At 43.4% G+C, this 23,108-nt stretch overlaps 1 protein-coding gene across 2 annotated transcripts; it reads left to right on the top strand.

Annotated features, from left to right (window-relative positions):
* The first annotated feature begins 1,809 nt into the window (after positions 1–1,809).
* On the top strand, positions 1,810–22,580 carry ANXA5 (annexin A5). Of its 2 annotated transcripts, none has more exons than XM_027902787.1 (13): positions 1,810–1,831; positions 4,640–4,681; positions 10,608–10,692; positions 11,718–11,812; positions 12,175–12,288; positions 14,372–14,462; positions 15,374–15,453; positions 15,853–15,909; positions 17,763–17,856; positions 18,172–18,267; positions 18,742–18,800; positions 20,840–20,962; positions 22,047–22,580. In XM_027902787.1, exons 2-13 carry the CDS (start codon positions 4,673–4,675, stop codon positions 22,107–22,109), a joined length of 966 nt encoding a protein of 321 aa, XP_027758588.1. In that variant the 5' UTR covers positions 1,810–1,831; positions 4,640–4,672; the 3' UTR covers positions 22,110–22,580. The 2 variants fall into 2 exon arrangements, with proteins under 2 accessions (XP_027758588.1, XP_027758589.1); XM_027902788.1 differs by lacking the exon at positions 1,810–1,831 and adding an exon at positions 4,424–4,536.
* The last annotated feature ends 528 nt before the right edge of the window (positions 22,581–23,108 follow it).

Below are 23,108 nucleotides of genomic sequence, written 5' to 3'. Positions count from 1 at the left end.
ATTCTACTGGTGTCCCAGGAGAAATCAAGAATCTGACAGAGTGCTGCTCTGTAATGGCTTGTGGATTAGAAGTAATGAATCACTTACAGGAAGTTGTCTTTGCTGGAATATAAACCAATATTTAGTCTCCAAAGCAACTCTCAAAGTGCTTTAAAAAAACCCAAACAACAAAATCTTCTTCTACTTTGTACTCTTGGCCTGTCCTTCCGCAGCCCCCTGATGCCAGAACATGCAGCATGAAAAGAATTTTATGAACTTTCTGTCAGCATTGAAATCTGAACTTTTTACCCTGGTTGTAAAGCAGCAAACCCCTCCCCTCTCCTCCCTTATTTTAATGCTGTTACTGCTTATTGTTCTCCTCGTGCCTTCCACCCAAGGTGCTGGAGTGCAGCACAAAGCTCTCCATTTGAACTGTTTGCTCTCCTCGAGTAGGAGCAGAGGGAAAACAGGCACTGGGAAATTGCCATCTACTGCCTCCAGGCTGGAACAAAAGCCATTTCTCCACTGTCAGCGTTAATCAAAGCATGAACTTGAAATTGCTCTATTTTTCCCTCCCTCACCTTTGCTTCTGACTCATGGCTCATCAAACAGTTCTGACTGTTTCACTTCCAGAGAGACATTAAAATGTGGAGAAGTGTTTGAGGTTGATCTTCAGTTATAATTCCATATGGAAACTGTCTGCTCCATGAAATTTCCCAAGCCTGAAAATCTCCCTCAGTAAGCCTATTGCACTTCAGTGCCTCGGCAATAGGCTTTTAAAATATTTTGCAATAGGATTTCCTTTAAGAGAAAATACTCTAAGTAGGACACCAACAGGCCTTGGCCTTTCTATATCATGTGAAAAGTGCATAACTTGATTCCTGTGCTCCAACTCTGTCAGATAAACTGAAGGACCTCTCCCTTTTCAGCAGCCCTTGGATACACAGCAGAGCCAAGTTGCCTTTAAATGGGCCTTGCCCTTTCATTCTCTTCTGTGATGCATTTACAGGTAGCTGTGTAGAGTCATATAACAGCTCAGAATAGTATTGATAGCAACATGATGTATGGTGCTTTTGGGCAGGAGATGAGCACACCCACTGGAAGACTGTCTTGATGCAGCAAACCGTCTATCTTTATTTATTAAAAAAACCCTGAAGTTATTGGTGTTTCCATGATCTAGCAGCCTGCTGCTGACAGCAGCTGCAAGAGGGCGTGCTTTTAAAATGGACTGCTCTTGTGCTAACTTTTCAGCCCCCTAAGACTTTTATGTTGTTTCTGGATAAACCATGCAGACGTGTTTTAGTGCTACAACCAGACTTGGAAAACATTTCCCAGCCCCTCATTAGAAAGCCCAGATCAAGTTAATTATTTCACATACCTGGTGATTCCTGTGCAGTTCCAGCTGTAACACCTGTGTCGGGTACCTGTTGTGTGATGGCAATTTTGGACTCTCTAATGTGGTCAGCACTCAGGGAAAATTTGCTTGCTTGTTTAATTTAAATAAATATGCCTGGACCTGCTTGCATAGCTGAGTTTCACGCAGCAGTGAGAAGGTTTGCTGAGCTCATGGTGCTTTGGGCAGCACGTGCACAGTAATTTTGTCCTCTGTAACATGCAATTCTGCCCACAGGCTCTTGAACCAAACCCAAGAGGTGTGGGATATACTGAGGTTTGGGATTTTGGGCTTTTCAGCTTTCTGGCTGCTGAACATTTCCTGCTTCTTTAATCCAGGCCCATTCAGCCTGGATTCAGCATTTCCTTTCGCTTTGAAAGTGTGACTTTGGGACCAGCCCCAGAATTTTACTGTGTATGGACTAGAAGTTTGCCTTGGGAAGAAGACTGTTACATCCTGGTATGATTTTAGTACTATTTGAAGATGCAAAGAGCAGGGAGGGGCTTGGAAGGTAGAAAGACTGGTACATTTTGGGGTTTTTTCCCTTGTGTGAAAATTTATTTTCATTTAAAAAAACAAGAAAAAGAATTATATTAAATCTAGAAGGCTGAGTTGTGACTGGTGGCTGAACACTCTTGACCACTGGAGCTGCTGTTGGGTTAAATACTTGCACTGTGTCATCTGGTGCTTATGACTCACCATCTCTAACTGTTTTAGCCTAACTTGAATTGTTTCCACTGAGGGCAGTCAGTGCAAAATGCATTTCCCTCCAGTTTTGTTTGTCTCTTCAGGTTCATTCTGGATTTGCTCATGAGCTAATCCTGCCTCTTCCATTTGCACTCAAATTGATGCAAAGGCTAAAATTCTGTGATGATCAGATTTGTTTTCTTTTCAAATCTCTGCTCTTCCCAAATGGTCTGGTCAATCTTTCCCATGGTTTCACTCCAGCATTTCCCCCTGCTCCCCCAGGCCTCCCTGCTTCATGAAGTTATGCAAATATTTCCTTGCTTAAACACACACTGATAACATTTTATATTGACTGGAGTAGATTTTTACTCCTAACGTCATCCGTTGGCAAGAAGATCTTACTCGTCTCTGATTAACCTATTCCTACTGTTGCAATTCATCTTGGATCATGTGTTTCAGACCTCTTCCAGAGCAGGAAAATATTCTGTGTTCTCACATCCAAGACTCTTTCCTCTGTCCTTCACTGATTAGAAATCCAGAGGTTATCTTCCACTGGCTGAACATTACTCATGCTCGGCCAAGAGTAAGACTGTGCACAGAGATTAAAATGATGACTTATTATGTGTAAGATGGCCAAAGGTGGAAGAGTGGAAAACCATTTCAAATACCTTGAATTGAAATAATGTAGACTTCTGCCATGGGAAATGGGAAGCAAAGTGTACAGAGGGACACTTACTGCAGAACAGCAGGCATGTGTGTGTAACGTACTGATCTTTGTGTGTGATACTAACTATAGTAGAGATTCTATTAACCTATTTCCAAGTGGCAATGACTTCAGCTTTATTAGTTTCTAGAGTCTTATTAATTGTTCATGTGATACTGACACAGCTTTTTTTCAATTTTCACGTTACCCAATAACTTTTCCTTATCTGGCATCTGAGTCACTGAGGAGGTTTGGCTTCCTGGGGCTGTGCTCACACCTGTGCCGTTTGGCACCGGAGGCCCTGTTATCACCATGCTTATGGGCCTCATTCTGGTTGACAGCGTTTTGGAGTGTGCTGAACAGGGCAGAGTTAGATCCCACTGCATTTCCTTGTGTGTGCACTTTCTAGATGGTGAAGCTTGGAATATGATCCAGTGTGGTCTGCATCTGTTCTGGATATAATGTGTAAGGGAAAAAAAGACTTAATTTTGCAGAAAGAGGTGGGTGTGTCTGAGCAAGATTGTGCTTAATAAAAGCAACCCTTTTCAATGTCAACTGCTCTTTTTAAAAACCACTGCATAATCCTTAATGTTTTCTTTAATGTTGTTATTCTACACTAATTCCATAGGTACATTTCCACATGCGTGTTATGAGCAGCTCACTATTCCCTTCATGCACCTTCGAGCATGTGTGGAATGCTACCTCAATAGATTAGATTCAAATCAGACTTAAATAAATAAATCGGGACATTTTAGCAAACCATTTGATCCTCATTCCCGCAGAGGAGGCCAGCTGGGTGGATCCCGTGTTTTTGCTGAACTGAATGTGCACTTCTGCTACAATAAGGAATGCTGGACAAAATATTTAAATTTATACCACGTTCTGCATTGCTGTTGGTGTTTTCTCAGGTAAACACAGCTCACTGTAAGACAGAAGTGACTGTTACATATTAAAACGCTCACACAGCAGGATTATATTCGTGTTTTATTTTGGCACAGACAGTAAATTCCATTTGCATTGCAGTTACTTTTCCTTCTTTCATCTGACACGCAGCTGGATGGTGCTTGTATGGCTGAGGGAGCAGGTCTGCAGCCTTAGATGAATGAATCAGCTCATTGACTGGCCATGCAGACTGATCCTGCTTGCTCTCCCAAAGTGGATATCTACTCTGTACCTGGGTCAGTGAAATGGTCCTGCTGGAAGACATTAAGTAAACATTGTCATCACCCCAAACTCTCACCGTGCTGATAGTCTGGAGCTACAGCCCTTACGCTCTGTTCCAGCGCTCTGCTTGTTTTGCTAACCTGGCTTACTTGGATGCTAACCCAGGTCAGCTAATGAAATGCTTGCTTTTTTTACTAAATGTCTTCTTTTCAGAGTTGCCCTTTAGTGCTGGGATATGATCCCCTTCAGATTAACGGGAACTCATTTCTATATCCATTTCATCAGGAGGGGCCTTGAGCACCTGCTAGAGCACATCTATCCACAGTGTAATTTTTCTATTAAAAGGTTTATGGCAATAAAAAACACAGCAGTAATTACACACCCGCCCATGGCATAGCAGGGATGGAGGAGCAAGCCCCGGGGTTGTGCAGGGTGCCGCTGCCCGGCCTCCAGGCGGTCCCGGGGAGGCGGCCGTGCCTCGGCTCCCGCCCCGGGTGGGGCCTGGCCCGGCCCCCGGGTGAGGCAAGAGCCGGGGCTGGAGCGGGTCCTGCTCCCTCCTCCTTCATTCGGTGCTCCCGCTGGCTCGGAGCGGCTCAAGGAGCGGCAGGAGGTGAGGGGCGCCGGCGGGGGAGGCGAGACAGGCGGGCGCTCACTGCCCCTCACTGTCCCTCGCTATCGCTCCCTGTCTCTCACTGTCGCATCTCTCTTTGCAGACTCGGATCGGCCCCACCCGGAGGATCCCAGAGATGGCGAAGGTGAGGAGGGCGGCAGCCCCGGGCTAACGCGGCCCCTGCCCCGCCGCTCTCGGGATATCCTTGTCTTATCCGTCTCCTTTTACTCCTCACGGATGGATTTTCGGGCTCCCTTGAACCACTCCATCCCCGAGCGGGGCAGACACGGGCGGGCGGGGGCCGGGGATCATGTGAGGCGCGCGTCAGACACAACTTTTTTTTTTTTTTTCCGTCAGTTTCCACTAATTTGGCCAAGTTTTCGGTACCCTGTGTTTATAGCGCGCCTGGGTGGAGATTCCTTCCACTGAAAGAGGAAGGAGAAAAAAATACTGCCGTGGCAGTGCCTTGCGGAGGCTTGGGGCTCGGTATTCCCGTCCCCAGTTTTCCCATACCTACCATTAATTTTTCTGGAAGCCTTGGAGCTCTCGTGCAGTTCTTCGTTTGATAATTTTTCTGTCTGCAGCATTTTGTTCCTGTGGTTTGAGCTTGGATGAAGGCATGGAAAATGAGGCGGACTCGCGTTTTTTTCTGTAGTTGCATCAAATGCATAAGCTCTGAAAAGTAAAACAGGAGTTTAATGGCTTATTTGCGGGTTTAGGAGGGTTGAAAGGAAGTGAAAGCAATCAAAGTGTATGAGTGCTTTCACAAAGGTCGGGGTAATTGCACTTAATGAGTGGAGCGATTAGTGGTGTTTTAATGCCCCCATGAGTGTTTACTCATACTCTGGATATAGTTTTGGAGAGAGAAAGAAGGGATTTTGCTTTCTATAAACATCAGTCCTGGTTTGTAGGATGCATCCTAGGAGAACAGAGAGCCCTACCCATGCCGGGCAGGACACCTGACCAGGTGGATATACTTGGACAGTAAGCCTTTAATTACAGAATATGTAGCATTGCTTATAGGCTTGGAGGTAACTTCTTTTTAGTAAAAGCGTGAACATTTACAATACTCTCTTCTGTTCCACAGAGCCATGAAAGGCTGGGAGTGTTAAAGCTTTTTAGCATGTAATTTGTTTTATAAAAATAAAAACCAAAGTTGAAGAGGAAACTCTACTCCTCCTGGCAGGTGTCTTTCTAAGTGTTGTTGCATTATGAAATAGTGGCAAGAATGAAAATGCCTATTAATCATGAAATGTTGATTGTCAGTTGACAGAAGCCCTTTATGTGCACAACTAAAGGTTCAGAGCTCACAAAGGGCTGCACAGCACGGTGTAGTGAAGCCCAATTTAGTCCAGATACATCATTGAAAAACAAAATCTTTGAAAAAGGTGAGTTATATTTGGAGTCTTGGTCACTGAAGTTCTTGTTCTTACTCAGTTCTGGGAAGATTTTTATTTTTTTTTTTGCCCAAAGACCTGAGGAACTTCGTGTGTTCCATGTCTAGAACAAAAAGGGTCATTCATTTTGTAGGAAAACTACAGCATGCTGTGCTGTGCTGCACAGACTGGTCTCTCTATGGCTGTGTTTATCTGCTTTTTTGAAGGAACACTGTCCTAACAAGCTGCCTTTTCTCTCACCTCTGTATGTGCAGTGCTCTGTTACTGTATGGATGAGTATGGTACCATCTGTTGCTGCTCAATGACCAAGCTGGGAAATCTACCTTGTGTTTGCTAGTTAAGAAATCTGGAAAAAGGGCAACAAGCAAATTCTCTGCTTACATCCTGGGGGCTGATCTGTTTTGGTCTGCTACTCCCAATTTTTTTTTTTCCTTGACTGTGGACTCGGGAGTATTTTGTGTATCCATTTGTGACCTGCCAGGAAAGGATCCCGTACTGGGGGATCCCGTGAAGGTGTGGCTGCTCTGTGCTATATCTGGGGTTCCTGTTCTGCCAATGTGCACGTGTGACTGGGAGCACAGGAACAGTGTTGCCAGCTCCAGTAGTGCTTCAGGGGATTGTCTCACATTCCCAAGTACAAACCCTTTTTCAGCACCGGGCCCTAAGCAGCTCTCTGGCTCTGGTGAGGTTATTTGCGGGGACAGGTTCTTTGAGTGGGTCTGCACATGTCCCTGCATTGGTTCCTACCTTGCTGCTGCTGCTCACTCTTCTCCCTCTCCCGCCCCCTCTCTTCCTTTTTTGTTTTTGGCTTCCCTCCTCCCTGTCTGTGGTATCTCCATGGTGTACTGACTCAGAGGTCAACACAGATGTTGTGTAATTACGTTTTTTTTTTTCCTCAGGAGTTTAAATTTAGTGGGGCAGATGTGAGTATAGTCTGCTGACCAGAGCTACTCCTCATTTCAGTGGACAATCTGAAGCATTGCTGGACTTAGAGGGGTGTTTTGTAGAGATGTCTTTAGACCTGTGCATTTGCATCCACTCCCAGTGTAATTTGCATTGTACTGCCCTTGACATTTTGGTGAGAATATCCTGAAATAATGGCGTATTTCTTGTGTGATGTGAGTTTTAAAGCACAGATTGAACTGGGATCTCTCTCTGGTCTCCAATGGCCACAAAGGCTTTCAGCTCAGCAGTGAACACTGTGTTGTGTTTATCTGCAAGGTGACTGTTCTTGTGCAAGAGATCTTGGGACAAGCTTCCATTTCTTCTAGCATGTGACCTTGTGGGCTCTTCTGTCTGCTGGAAATAGCACACCTTCTCTCTTTGTCAACCTGTGTGCTGGTAAATATTCTCCCTTTCCATTCTTGCCACTGCACAGTTTTCCTGTGCCATCTTGTAAACAGATGGCTGCTTTAAGAAAACCCCACAGCTCTCATAACACGTTCTCTGCACTAAACACTGGGCTTTGCAGCAGCAAATTTTTGAGATGCCGCTTTTGTTGGTGCAGAGGAGCCTTGTGAAAGGAGGCAGCTCCTTATCTGTGGGAAATCTGACTGATAAGAACTTGCTGTGATGGGTACAGGGCAAGGATAGAGGAAGAAGTCTGAATCAGTTCAAGTATGGCCTTTTGTTTGCTGCTATGAATGCTTTGTATTGAACAGTGGCTAAATGTGGAATCTCGTGGGTGGGAAATATTTTGTGTGCTTGGTGAGAAAAATTAAAAGGAGCCTCGTTAAGTGGCTATTGTTGATCTTGCAGATAATGCTGTTGCCAGGATATGTGGCCATATCAAACTGTCTCTTGGGAGAAGTTCATCTAGCTCTGAGCTCTTTAGAAACAGCTCACCTGACGATGTACCTTCTGCAAACTTTTACTAGAATAGCATTAAAAAAAATACTAGAGAAAGTGAATATCCTCATTTGGAGGGTCATAAATTCTAAAGCAAGGTCATCTCTTGCTTTTAAGTCTTTTTTTTTTTCTTCTATTTTTTTTTTCCCTTTGCTCTTCATGCTCATTTGGTGTGTCCAGGGAGTTCGTTGGTCTCACTGGGAGGTGTCTGGAGAATATGTCAACTGCTGTTTATTTCTACTGTGAAATCACGATTTGCACTTGCACTACAGATGATTCTTTAACAACAGTCAGTGTATCAGGGAACGTAGAAAGAAAAGAATGTGGGTCAGTTTGGGGTGTTACAATCTTGTGATACACTTTCTGTGGAGAACTTGTGTGTTGTGCTTCTCTTTGTATTTAAGTGCCCATAGTAGGGTGTTGTGATTTATTAAAGGATGGTTCCAGATTACAAAAGGATTGACTATGTGTGTTTTCCTCATTTCATGGTGTGCTTTGGGTTCTACCAGGTGGGAAACTTGGTAACCAAAGGAAAAGGGACCTATGAGGCCATAGTGTTATTGTGTATCTGTTTGCATAGGTGGCAAGGAACGTTTATAGGTATGCTAAAAATAGAAAGCTTTTTATAGCGGTGAATAAGTTATGAAGTTTGTAAATAAATGTTAAATAGTTGTTTTTCATTTCGTCATTTTTCATATGCGCTACTTCTGCCTTGCGAGAGAGGTGTGGCTCAGGTTCTGGTGGAGGGTGATTGGGGCAGGTAGGGAGCCAAAATCAGCCCAGTGCTGTTCATCAGAAGGGAATGCCCGGAATGCAAACGGTGCTCAGGCACCAAGAAAGGTCTTTCAGACTTCAGCTGCACCAGAAGATTTTCAGGAGCTGCTCATCAGGCTTAGTGTGTTGAGGCTTTCCATGCAGTGATTTGGAAAAGGGAGTCACGAAGGATTGGGAATGGTAATGCAGAGGTAGATTGAATGTAGCATTTAGTATTCACACATATATATTGTCTACAACAGCCACTGAGGAATGTTGGGCCGTTGTCACAAGGCTTGGGAATTGTGAAGAGGAATTCCACTTGCTTGTAACAAGATAAGCAAAGGAAAACTTTAGGTTAAAGTTCAGTAATTGCATCCTCTGCATTTTCTCTACCAAAGGAGAATCATGGTAGTTTCTGTAATATTAGTTATGTTAAGATGGTATGAAACAAAGCAGTGGGAAATCCACTTGTAAATAACCCCATGCTGACTGATGTGGTAATACGGGAGGAGGAGGGAGAGGCTTTTCAGCCTTTAGCTTATTTACCGAATTAAATTCTATTTATAAAACTGCATCCCAAATCCTTGAGATTTTTTTCATGATAGCCTTTGAAATTATCTAGGAAGGTGACAATACAAATTGCTCTGCCTAAATTGGAAGTGCTGCCTTAAAACTTGCTTGTAATGGGAAAAGCAGAATGTTTCGGTGGGATTGCTGTACTCTGAGTTAAGCTGGGTATTGGAAAGCATCTACCAATAAAAAAGCTTGTTGCCATTAAGCACCGTTATACTTTGTGTTCTGATCTGCCAAAATACATCAGAAATAAAGGTAACTCATTACTCTGCTGCAGTGGGAGGGGTGGGGAGTCTGCTGGCAGTGACACAGAGGTGGCCTGAGAGGCAGGAGCGCTTCAGGGCACTTTGTGGTTCGTGCTCCCTGCTCTGTTCTCTCTGACCTGTCTGAGTGCATTGACTGGAGAGCAGAGCGTGGAGTGCCTGAAATTGCTGACTTCAGGAAGGGCTGTAGCCCAGAGGCCAAATGGCTGTGCTGCCAGTGGAGTGATCTGCTGCCAGGCTCAGGAGGTGTCTTGGCACTTCCTTTCATGCTCTTTCTAGAGAGTGGAAAACTGCCCTGCCTGTGCCGATGGTTACATTTGGACAGCAATGCTTGTAGGAGATTTCCCTTCTTCTGCTGTTGGAAAAACCTTCCTGTTCCCCCAGCCCAGCTGTTTCCCTTTTTGACCATTGCTTGACTCTTTATATTTTATGACTTAACTACTGTGCTATTTACATATATATGGTATATTCAAGGTTCCTGAACTATCATGTTTAAATAAAGGCAAAACTTTCCTATAAGGGTGATGAGTATCCTTTTGTGTTTAATCCAAGGAGAAAATCCCTGAGGAGCCGTGTTCCATGGAAACCGAGTGGAATTATTTTTGTGTTTGGACAAGCTGATCTTTTATTCATATGTTTGAACTGTTATTTCTCTTTAGCTGTAAACTAATGTGGCTGAGTCACTTGTGTAAGAAGTTGCTCATGTCAAAAGCAACAGGATGAAAAATTGAAAGCCACTGCTGAGTTCAGTAGGTCTCATCTGCAAGGTGGTGGAAAAAATCAATTTGATGCTGCTTGAGAGCTCCAGTAGTTTTTTCTTGTGGACAGGAAGTTCTTGTTTCCAAACCTGTCTTGGGTCTTTGTGCAGCTTTCCTAGCATATGTGATTTGTGCCATTAATTTTTCTAACTACTTTAGCAAATGGGAACTTCTTAGTAATTTTCCTGCATGCAGTCTCCTGTGTTTTAAATACCAATTCTGCAAACTACTGTCATGTAAATATAACCAAATTTAACTGGGGTGCCACTGAGCAAAACTATACTAGGACCTTTTGAGGGAGCTGTGTTTAAATACCCACAGACTGCAATTTGGCCAGACAATTGCAAGAAAAATGCTATCAGCTCCAGACTGTGGATTCAAACTTGGTCTGAGCTCATGTATGGAGAACTGCAAGATGTGATATTTTATTTCGTGTTTTTTTTCTCTCTCCCCTTGACCCCTTTTTCCCCCTCTAGTACACGAGAGGCACCGTGACAGCCTTCTCTCCTTTTGATGCCAGAGCTGACGCAGAAGCTCTTCGTAAGGCCATGAAGGGAATGGGTAAGGATAATTTTTATTTTACAAAAAGGAAAGGGCTCTTTCTCCTCCAAAAACATCCTTTCTGAACTCATTTTTTTATCTTAGTAGATGAGAGTAAGGCCTGTGTCTACATGCCATGGAATGACAACCCCAGGAGTGCACTGGTCTGGGCCTGTCCTGGTTTTAACTGTGCTGCTCTCAAAGATGTTTATTTATAGCTTAGAACGAGGGGAAAAAAGGTGGTTTGCACACTCCCCATTAAAAAAATAGATACTCCATAGGCTTTTCAGCACAGAGTTTTACAGCACAGTAGCTCGACTGTGGATTTACAGGCAACAGCTGTGGAGAATTATGGCAGTATGGTAGAAACTGCTTGGAAAATCTGCAACAGCCTCCTTGGTCTGGAAGTGTGTGAGCACATTACAGAACCTGGGAACAAAGAATACAGGCACACAGCAGGAATGCAGACTAACCACTGGTCTGTAAACTCACACTGTAGCTTTCTGACCCAAAACTCTCCTGTGAGAACAAATCCTGATTTACTGCTTTCTTTGGAGCCACCTGTGGAAGGAGGTGGAAGGAAGGGAAGAAGATACATGTGATAGACCTCAGCCTCCAGGCAAATGTGAGGACTACCTTGCAAGCTGTTGTATATAGAAGGGGTAATAGCTCCACACTTGTGTACTCTGAGCTGTCTGGGGTTACTGGACTGCGTTTTGTCGGGAGCTGGCAGATTGTTGGTGAGCCCAAAGCTTCTGTGCGGAATACAGACTGTGACTAAACGTTACTATTAGTGCCTGGAGCACAGTCTGACACGGAGACCGATGGAGAACAACACGTAGGTCCTCCAGTCATATTTTTGCAACAGCAGAACACCCTACCTGGTGGCTCAGCTTGGGTTATGGTGACATTTGTTATTTTAGATACTTCTGCTGTTTGTCAGTCAGCTGTTGTTTTCTGAGCATCTTTCGTTGCCTTTCGAGTTTGTGCCACTGCTGTTTGTTTTTTAGAGCGTGTTTGTAACTCTTTGTTCTTTTTAACTTCAGGGACTGATGAAGAAACTGTGCTGAAGATCCTGACCAGCAGAAACAATGCTCAGCGCCAAGAAATTGCATCTGCCTTTAAAACCTTGTTTGGCAGGGTAAGATGAAGAAAATACCTCTGGAAATGAGCTGGTTTTGGCTTAAGACGATTACTTAAAACTCTGAGGCACATTCATCACGTGAATGCATTACACTGTAAAACATTCCTTGAAAGCAAATCTAGTTTTGCTTCTATCTCCCTGTCTCCTCTATCCTGCCATATCCTTAAAAAAAATCACAATGTGTTTTGGGTTTTCCATATGCCCATGTATCCTTTTCTTCTGCTTTATTTGTTTCAGCTGAGGTGCCAATTAAAACAAAAATGTGTCCCTTGTGCTTTTTTTGCTGTGTCTCCAGAGTCTCTTAACTTGCAGATACTGGTTAGAGCTTGTTCATTACAGCACTGTTTGCTCTGCTCTAGGATCTCGTAGATGACCTGAAAAAGGAACTTACTGGCAAATTTGAAACGTTGATGGTGTCTTTGATGAGACCAGCATATATTTTTGATGCTCATGCACTAAAGCATGCCATCAAGGTATGAGGAGGGAGGGGAATTAATGTTACATGAAATGTTTGTTGCTCTTTTAGGTGTTGTTTTTTGGCTGAGGGGAGGAACTTCTGGCTGCTACGGGGAATGCTAATAGAAGTAGCTTTTCAAAAAAAATTAGCCAAGTTGTGCCAACACCTGCTAATTCTATGGGTTGACCAGGTTTCTTTTTCATCCTAATAACTCAGAGGTAGTTTAGAGCTTAGAGAGTGTTTGGCACCAGTGGATTGCAGTGCAGCTCCAAAATTGATAGGCCTGTGTACTTGTGTAAACTGGTGTCCACCAAAATTATGAGCAGGTATTATCTGTAGCATTGAATGTGCTTTAAAAGCTGCCTTCAGTAATACAGGGGGAAGAGCTGATAGCCCTGTCAGTGTTACCCTTCTAACACTTCTCTTTGACTGAATGCCTGTAGTGCCTTTCTGTGCACGCCAGGTAAACAAACAATTTACAATATGGATGTGTAGAAATTTAAGTGTCTTTTCTTCCATGTAGTTTTTCTTTTCCCCTGTCTGATATCAGCCTGCGGAATGTCAGGAATTGCACATCCATAGATTATTCACAGAACTGATCCAAGTAGAGGCCACTGAACTTGACTAGTGTAAGGTAGTGCTTTGTTTAATGACACTTCCATGTAAACTCCAAAGATCCTTGATGCCCAGCTGGTTAATAGTTAGGCTTTAGTCAACTGTGCAAGCAAGTGCTCATGAACCTGTGACCCAGCAAATAGTAGCTCAGACAACAGAAACTTCAGTCCTGGACGTTTTCTGTAATGTCTTTGTGTGCATTGGGGGAAGGGGAGATGACACCTGACAAAGAAACCGATAAAGGCCTTGTTGATTAAAAGAAAAAAAAATGTATTCCCAAGTTCCTCTTATTGATTTAGGAGTCAAAGACTGAGAGGGAAATGACAGAACAGATGGGCGTAGGAAGGAGAAGAGAGATAGTGGAACAAGAGTGGTTTTGTTCTTGCCACTTGCAAAAAAAAAAAAAAAGAAGACATTAAACACAAGATCACACAATTTCGGAGAATGTGCCTGCACAGGAGAGGATGTCAATACTGACTGCAGTTCAGCAAAGGGGGAATAACAGAAAAGGAGATGTGATAGGGGGACTTTTGTACAGGATAACTGTGGGCATTAACTCTGTGCAGAAGGTTGTCCCATCAATTTTCAGTGCTGCTCCTTAGCTCAGAGCTGGTGTAACTGTGCCTGCCTCACCTGGTGAGTAGGCACCTTCCTGAAACAACCTGTGCTTTGGAAATGATTCCGTGTAACCTGGCAGGTTTGTGTTTTGGATAGCTTTGTGTGCAGTTACGTATCTTTGCATGCAGTCAGTATTCAGTGCTTTTCCTACGGGAAAGGTGGTAAATAATGCACTGAAGCAAAAAAATGCCCAGTATTGCGTTTCAGTGTTGCTTTTGTGAAATGACTCCTTTCTAAGCAAAAGAGCAATATCTAGTTCATACAAAGTAGAGTCAGACTTGTGGAAACAAGATATTGGCCTGGCTTTTGTAGATTTTATCCTTGTAAAAGTGAGAGTGGCTGTTTTGTCTGCTGTAATTAGAGTGCAGCAGCCTAAACTATCTGGGTTAGCAATTCTGTCCTCAAGTGTGTGTTTGCAGTAGGTTTGTTTAACAGCACAGTTCACAGAAGGGTGAAGATCATTGCTGGGTGGCTCTGTGTGTGTCTGTGCTGCCTGATGACAGATGTCTGATGACGGACAGCACAGGAACTAGAGCTGAGATGGGAACTTAACTCTCTTCACTCACTTCTCTGAATCTCACTGACTGTGGCAGCAAAGAACTGAGGCTGTGCCTGAACATGGGAGGGCCCATCTGAGTCCTGCACCAGGGAGCTTTTGCTGATTGTTGGGTTGGCTTTGAAAACAGTCAAGTCAGACCTGGAAGAAATTATTTTCAAAACTCCCACAATATTCCAGAAAGAATAAATAAATTTTTTTTCTTTATTTGGTCCAAGTGCACAAACTGATGCTTGCTTTTGATTGCCAAAGGGAATTCTTGTTTGCCTTTTGCTATTCCATCAACTGATTGCTACTTGTACCCCTGCAGGGAGCAGGAACCAACGAGAAAGTGTTGATTGAAATTCTTGCCTCCAGAACACCTGCGGAAGTGCAGCAGATTAAACAGGTTTATCTGCAAGGTAATTTTCTGTATAAAATAAAGGGTCTCCCTTCAGTCCTAATATGATTTTAGCTCATCTTTCACAGAAATTCTACCTGTGAACTGATGGATGTGTTCAATAAGAGGCAATTCTTTCTGCTGTGTTGCAGAACTTCATATTGAAAGAAACTAAGAGGAAAACTAAAGGAAACTAAATTGTAAACTAAAACAGGTTTTTTTTGCAGGGCTATGAGTGTAGGTTGTTTTGTGCTTTATAGTTAAAATTCTTTCAAATGCATTCCTTTCTTGTACCCATTATTTTCATCCCTTTGACTGAAAGGTGATTTTTAGTAACTGGAAACTAGAAAAGTGGGATTACATAAAAAAAAAAAAAAACAGAAGTGATTTTTTGCCTTTTTCTCGATGTTCTGTTCAAATGCATTTGTGCAAAAGCAGGTGCAGCCATTTGTCTGCCCACAGGAGTTTGTGCTTTTACCCTCTGTTTGTGGAGTTGTTTTTTTTAAGGCCGTGTTTAATTCAACATATTTCCTTTACCTTTATGCAGATTCCTGCCAGGCAAGAAATTCTCATGTCTTAACAAATTTTGAGCCCAAACTCAGAATCTCTGAGGGCAAAATCTATTAGTACTAGACTTGTCTGGGCTCATGGTTTTTGTACAGTTGAGACTGCCATATATTAACCGAAATTCAGATCTGTATCCTCAAGAGCTGAATCTGTGCATGTCACCTTGTACTTAAAAATATTTTGAGTAATCTGTTCCTGATGCTGGTAAGTTAGAGGTGAAAGCAGAATATGTCCTGGCTGTTAAAGATGTTTCTGATAGATGATTCTACTGGCTGGGAGTCAGATAAACTTTTTGCTTTGCATTGCTGTCTCCTCAAAACATTGAGGAAACCTGTAAGGTGGTGAATGGCCATTGTTCTTTTGCAGAGTATGAGGCCAACCTGGAGGACAAGATCACAGGAGAAACGTCAGGCCATTTCCAGAGGATGCTGGTGGTCCTGCTGCAGGTCAGTGTCTCGCTGTGTGTGTGACTGTCACTTCCACGGCCACGTGGCACTCTGTGCTTTCCAAGCTGGGTTCTGGATAGGCATGGGGATAGGCAGGGTTGGAGCTGAGTCACTGCCTCGGACTTGCAGGGTCAGTCTTGAGCTCTGTCATTACCCTATCACAGAACTGAACTGATGCCCATGGGTGTAGCAGATGCTGCTACGTGGAGTTTTGAAGGCAAAATGGGAAGAGAACATTGATTTCATACAGCCCTGTGCAAGCAGAAGGGAGAAATAAGGTGATTTTGGATTAGGGGCTGACTTCTCACAGTAACTCTACAGTCTGAATATAACAGATAAGTGTGTTTCTGACTTAACTTTCAATTCCTCAGTTTAACACCTTTTAAAAATTCTCTTCAGGCAAACAGAGATCCTGATGTTGGAGTTGATGAGAGTCTTGTTGAACAGGATGCTCAGGTGGGTGAATGACTTTTGGTTTTGGGGCATTTCTACAAGTTATCTTGCAAAGCAGGCATACAGCTAGAATTCCAATGTGAGAGAGAAATTAAGGTTTTCTCTGTGCGTTTGTTAATATGTTTTCCTGTGCTTTTATAAGTCCTGGATAAAACAAGTGTCAAAATCTGAAACAATGGGATCAACATTTTTGGCACGTCTTGTTCTGCTTACTATTAAAAGAGATGCCTGAATGAAACAGTGATTAGGTCACTGGAAAGGGAGAGTTATAATTGCTGAGGTTTTGTGAGGCTGAGTTTTTCCACTGCTGGAAAACTCAGAGCCATGGACAGCTCATTCCTTAACATCTGACTTGAGCTGCTCTCTGAATTTAATCCACTGTCTGTGCCTGCTCTCCAAACCTGTGCTCTGGATCAAAAGGAACACCAGCAGCTAATTGGTGTCCTTGGTGCAGGCTCTTGCTGGGTGCCAGTTGCTTTCTTGTTAGTTGTAGTGGTGGTCAATATTTCAACCACTTGGTTACAACTCCCTTAATACACATTTCTTCTCAGTTATTTCTGGGGTGGACGTTTTGCTCTCATAAATGGATTGTTGAAGTGGAAGAAAACACACAGATTGTTCAAAGCAGAATATCGGATCAATAAAGCATTCCCCTGATAGTACAGCAGGATGGAGAGACAGACTGACAAAATCTATTTTACTGGTACAGGCCTGTCCTTCATTACTTAAATTCAGAAAGCATTGTTCTCCTGCTATTAAAGTTAATTTCCTGTGGAAACTGCAGCCTGAAAATTAGTGGAGCAAGTGTTAGAATCACTAGAACTAGACTGCTTCATGAAAGTGTCACTCTTGCCTTTAGCTGGGCTTAGGTAATATAAAACCCATGAAGCACAGGCCTTGGGAAGCAGATTCCTTCTGGCCTCTCTAATTGAGTTAAAATGAGCATCTACATTTAGGGAGCACCACACCTAAATGTTGAAAGAGTCCTGGGTTTCTGAATGGTCTCTCTGGTTTGCTATGTACATTTGGCTTAAGCTGAGACCTTGAATCGATGGACTTTACGTTCCCCATCCAACAGAGCTGGAACAGGTTCAGTAATTTTATAATTCCTGTTGCCAGGTACAGATGGTCAGAATTGAGGTGCATGACTGTGCAAATGTGATTTTTAATTTTTGGGGGTCTACAATTATTATGAATTCAAAGCAGTCGGGGGACTTCTCTGAGAATGCCTGAACAAGAAAGTTTAACTTTTCCAAAAAGATTTTTATGAACATCACTTCTTTAAAATTAAGCAGTTGAGGTACACTTTGGGTATTGCCCAGTGGCAAGGCAATGAATGTGCTGAAATGATTAAATGATAAAAATCTGGCTTCATATGACTAAGAATTATCAGCCCAGGAATCTGTTTCTAAATCCATCTTCCCCTCTGTGTTGGAAAACTTCCTTCTGGGCCAAGTCAGCATGGATCTGCCATTGAAGAGTCCCTGTGTGACAAAGTTTTCCTAGTCTGATTTGAAAAAGGGAAGGGAAAAAAGGGCAGAAAAATCAGTATTTGGGAATAGATTTTATCTGCTGTATTATCCCAATTTAAGAAAACTTCAGACTTATGAAGGGGCTTTGTGCAGTCAGTTTGTGTGCCTTAAGCAGCATTACTCATATAAAGGCTTTCACAGTCAATTCCAGATTTTTTCTTGTATTTTTAAGATGAGTTCAATGCTTGACAATTTTATTTCATTTTTTCCCTCCAGCTTGTTAGTAGGTTTAATGCTCCTTAGGGTGAGACAAATGGAGCTGTTCAACAGGATGTGTGGACGCGTGACAAATGCTGCCCTTCTGATCTCTTGAACTCCCAACAGGTCCTGTTTAGAGCTGGGGAGCTGAAATGGGGAACAGATGAAGAAAAGTTCATCACCATCTTGGGAACCCGCAGCATTTCCCACCTAAGGAGGGGTAGGTGGTGAGGTTTCTGTGTGCCTGAAAGCCAGCTCATGTCCAAGTGCATACTTCTATTAGCTGTTAATAAAGAAACAATACGTTTGTTCCCCTGCTTCTTACCCATTCATAAATCTGTTTGACCAGGATGTTTAGGCCATTGGAAATAAAGGTGCAGGGGTGTGTTGTGTGGTAACCATCTGGGAGGAAAGTGGGGCAGAGGGAAGAATGAGTGGATGGATAATGACACCCAGATGGCATTATCCTGCCCTGGGGAGGGACAGGGAGGAATGCTGGCTGTGCAGCTCACTGGGGACACTTTGTGTTTTGCAGTGTTTGACAAGTACATGACTATTTCCGGCTTCCAAATTGAAGAGACCATTGACCGGGAAACCTCTGGTGACTTGGAGAAGCTACTTTTGGCAGTTGGTAATTAAGTCTTAATGGATCTAGAACTGTCCTTCTTTGCCTACTCCCAGGCCTCTTTAAATGGCAGTTGTTACAGCAAGTGGCATAAAAACACGGTTCCTTTGGCAAGTTAATCACCTGGAGTCTCTTTTGATATCTAGAGAATGGGCTTTTATTCCTTCTTTATCAGAAGGGAGGCTGGAGGGCAGGTGGTGAACTGCATGTGACACAGAACATTGTTTTGTGTTCCTGGCAACCCACCTAGGACAGTGTTGGGGTAATTTGTAACTGGGAGTAGAATTTGACTAGGAAAGGCTCTTTTCCATTAGAAATAAAGGGTATCTTCTAACTCCCAGAACCCAAAGACCTGGAACAGAGCAGGTGACAACTGGATACTTAATTGTCCCCACTGCAGAGAATGACCCAGTAACACATACCTTGCCTTGGCCTGTATTGAATAACAATCAGTAATTCAATCATTTGCCTTTTTCTCAGTGAAATGCATCCGAAGCGTGCCTGCCTATTTTGCTGAGACTCTCTATTACTCCATGAAGGTATGTACATGTTTTCATCCCTTCCAGCTACACTTCCTTTTGCTTGTTCTTAACTTTTTTCGCTGTAAGTACCAACAGGATGCTGCATCACTAAGTATCTGCAAAAGGTTCAGGGGATGCCGATCTAAGAGAGGATAGAAGCAATTCATAAGGTTTTCTTTGAGTTCTTCATAGGTTTGTCAGACTGTAAATCATTTACAGTCTCATCAGCTGTTTTTTGACTTGGTGCTGTTACAATGGAAAATGCCTGGTTAGACCCACTGGGCACTTTCAGCTGGAGAGATTAGTGTCTTCAGGTGGTGGATGTACTGAGGAAGTGAAGATGACCAAAAACTGAATTGTAAACTGTGCAAATTAGTGCTCTTTGTTTTGGAGCTGAATATTTACAGACTGAAGGCAGAGTTAGCTTTGAAACATGTTTTAAATACTACCCATTCCTTTTTGAGAAGGAAAAAAAAACTCATCAGGGAAAAGGAAAGAGGCTTAAACAGCTACAAAAGTGTATGCAGGGGAATCACATTCGCAACACATCTGTGTTTCTGTTGGCTTTACTTCTCTTGGATGGGAAGAGATAAGCAGGGAAAACTGTATTTTTAACTCCCAGTGGATAATATTAATTAAACTAAGCTAGGTAGTCTATTGTTTCCAGGCAAGTTACCAGCTTCCCTGAAGAATTCCTCCCTTCCCCTTGCTGGAAAGCCTTGAGGTATATTTGTCACCAGATGGTTGTGTTGATGAGGTGTAAGCACGAGAATTAGTGACAAGACACAAAATGATGGCTTAATTTTTAAAAGTTGCTGTGTTGCTTTTATAGATATCAATGTAAAATAAGGTTCAGGTGAAAAATACAAAATACTATACCAGTATGCTGAGCTGTATGAGGAGGATTGCTTTTTTCTTACTAATTTTTATTTTTAAAGAACGCAGTTTTCCTGGAGGGTTTAGATTCTTGTACACTTTTATTATGAGGAGCCTGACAAATGTCTACTGATGAGATCCCCAATTAATATTTTTTTAAATGAATAAATACTATTAAGCACTCCAAATAAGAAAGCTCTTCATCAGTTATTACTTTGGCAGAGGAGTTTGCACTTCTAATTTATCAGTTTGGCATGACAAAGTTCAGCACTGAGCAGAGTTTGCTTTCACGATTAGGTGGGGCAGAGCTCGGCTTTTCCGGGATTCTAATGTCAAATCCTTCTCAGAAACCACTGGACTCATGGCATAACTTGTGAGCAGCCCTAGGGCATTTTTAGGTGTAATCCAAGAATATTGCACCCAGTCCAAGGATTGAGTGACCCTGAAGATGACCGTGGGGGCTCTGCCAGGTCCTTCCCTGAGGTGCATGAGCAGGTCAGCACGTGGACATCTGTATCGCTTCAGCTTTTGTGTGGAGTCTGCCTTGTCTGAGCACAGGGGGCAGGATTTACCCTGTACAGCCCGCCAGCGCAGGAACTTGAGATGCTTGAGGTCATCAAGATGAATAAAAGAGTGGAGCATGTTTGTGTGGTTGGAAAAGGTTTATGAAGTTTGCCTTCATGATAAACAGCTGGATAGCCCGTGGAACAAGTTGCTCTGCTGTGTCTTGCTGTACGATGTCACATGCTTTGTGTTAGTCACTGGTAGGATTTCTGTGCCCTACTGCAGAACTGGCTGCAGTTCTGCACTCAGTACACTGGACGGCTGATTTATACGTGATGCTGATTGTGGTGATCAGTTCTCCTACTGTGTAACCTTGGAACTGGGTTATTTTATGTGTATCTGGGCGTTCACAGTTGAATCCTGTGAGCTGAAACGTGCAATGAGAGTTGTGACCACACGGCACTTGATAGAAGTGTTCTGTTCTCCACATTGCAGTGTGAATGTCTTGTGATACCATCCCAGTATTCTGTTTTGGAGTTGGAATGTAATGCAGGCGTGGTTTGAGATGTTACTTGTTGCTTTCTTGTTGTACCCTGGTTGTTTGTGTTTGTTGTTTTGTTGCAGCCTCTGTCCAGAGCAAACTCACATTTGAATCTTCTTGAATCTCCTCTCTGTAGGGGGCTGGCACTGATGATGACACCCTGATCAGAGTCATGGTTTCCAGGAGCGAGATCGATCTGTTGGATATTAGACGGGAATTCAGGAAGAACTTTGCAAAATCCTTGTATCAAATGATTCAGGTAAAATGACTGTTGTGTTGTCAGGGAACGCAGGGGTGATTGAGGTGGCATCGTTGTCACAGTTGATTTTCTTGGGAGGGGGTGGATGTGAGTAGAGCTGGATGACACACTGAACTCAGAGTGATGTGGTTGGTCTGCACTTTTGGCAAGCACCACACAGCATTGTTTAAGTAGGGGACACTTCCTATAGGAAGCTAAAGGTTTCCTTCCAGTGTTCACTAGGACAGATGCTGTGGGTTTCTGAAATGCCAGTTATTCATACACCCTTTTTAGCTACTGCTTCACTTCCTTTTTCTTGCCTGGCTGCCTTGCAGTCAGTGCCTCAGAGAGGGTGCTGGCTCCAGAGAAATGCCACTGGGGCTGGGACTCTGAATTATCGTGAGATTGAAGTTAAAATCTTGGGCTGTGGTGTGGAACCTTTGGCACCATTTCCAAGTGGAAAGCATTTCGCTGTGGAACCAGTCTGAATCATGATCCCCTTTGAGTGATGGGAAGGAGCAGGAAGGGAAAGAGCCAGCAAGGAATCCAGAGCCAGCTGTTGCTGCACAGTTGAAGCCAAAATGCTTTTTTTCCCCCTACGATTTTTTTCGTGTTTTATTTTTAAATGCTGCTTTTTACAGTTTTCTGTTATCATTCCTGACATTATGCTCCCTTGATTAGGCTGGGTGGAGTTGCTTTTGGCACTGCCAGTCCTGCCCACACAGCTGTCCTGTGAATTTTGTATCAGAGCTTCCCACTGATTACCGGGAGCAGGGCTGGGGCCTTTCTAAGCCGTGGCAGGTGCACTTTGCTCATCAAATTATGTATCTTTTGGTGCTGCTTTGGGGCTTCTCCTTTGGGCTTCCTCCCTGCAGACAAATGGATTTGGATAAACACTGGGCAGCTCAGTCCCAGTCAAGCTTTTGGAGGTTTTTGTGTTTCTGAAAGTCTGTCAGCTTAAATGTATGAGAGGCAGAGAATTTCCTCGTGTCATTCCTGAGTGGAGAGTCATCCCTGTGGATTTCCTGTGGGTGTGCTGTGCTGGGGCCCTCCTTGGCTGGTGTGTGCGGTGGTGACTCACCGTGACTGCTCTGTGTGTTCACAGAAAGACACGTCTGGGGACTACAGGAAAGCGCTGCTGCTGCTCTGCGGTGGCGACGATGAGTAACGGGCACCCCCGGGATCTCTTGTACTCCAGCTTTGCACCCCGTAGTTGGCACGTCTGCCTAAGTTTTTATACCTTAATGCTTTGTGGCTGCTTGAATTTATACTGGCATTGCACTTATAATAGGAATGAGCATATTGTTATCCAAACCATCCCTTCTTCTTCCCCACATCCCAACTTACAGGAGTTTCAAGTGCCTTTTGTGATATGAGAGTCATCTTCATGGAAGATGGATGCTGAGAACCAAGTTCTTTGCAAGGGTTTTTGCTGAAATAGGAAAAAATAATCATGTATTGCACTAATCATTTGCAGATTATCCTTTTGTGCTCACATTTCCACTGAATGTTAAGCCGGTTCTAACATGGCAAACAAAGCAACGATATCCTTTGTATGTAATGTCTGAATGAGTTTGCTGACAATAACACAAGCAACCATTGGAAACTACAGGACCAATAAATTTTTCCCCTCTTACCATAGTTGTATGTGGTTTTGAATCCATTTTCCCCTTCATATGATATCACTGCTCCAAATTGTTGGTAAACATTTCCTACTGTTTTTCAAGTTTCTAAGGACATACATGATGTTTTGCAGCTCTCCATGTCTAGCCTAGGATGTGGTGCTGCTGCTGTTCAGTGTAGCTGGGAAACCAAATTACTGGTGCTTGCTGGGCACTGCATTCTCATTCTGTGCTGTTTTGTCTCTCTCTTCTCCAAAGCTGGGGGAAGGAAGGGGAGCTGTTGCGCAGTGCCAGAGTAGAGCAGATTGTAGGACCAGCCACAGATTTCTGGGATGGAAGCAAGTGGAGAAGAGATGGGAAGACAGTGATGAGTCCTTCAGTGATCTTGGGTGTCAAGAGGATGGCTGCAGCACCACTTTCATCTCCTCAGGTTAGCAGGGAGCAAAGCCCAGGCTGAGAGAAGCACCAGCCTGTCACATGGGCTGCCTTAAATTCACTGCTTTAGTTCATCATCTGGGACTGGCTCCGAAAATTAAACTGACATG

The sequence above is a fragment of the Empidonax traillii genome, unplaced genomic scaffold, assembly GCF_003031625.1.
Source record: "Empidonax traillii isolate 1590-97213 ecotype Southwest subspecies unplaced genomic scaffold, ASM303162v1 scaffold910:size426884, whole genome shotgun sequence".
In the NCBI taxonomy this organism is placed as follows: Eukaryota; Metazoa; Chordata; class Aves; order Passeriformes; family Tyrannidae; genus Empidonax; species Empidonax traillii.
The sequence above is the reverse complement of the archived record's forward strand: the minus strand, read 5'-3'. Positions and strand labels throughout refer to the sequence as shown.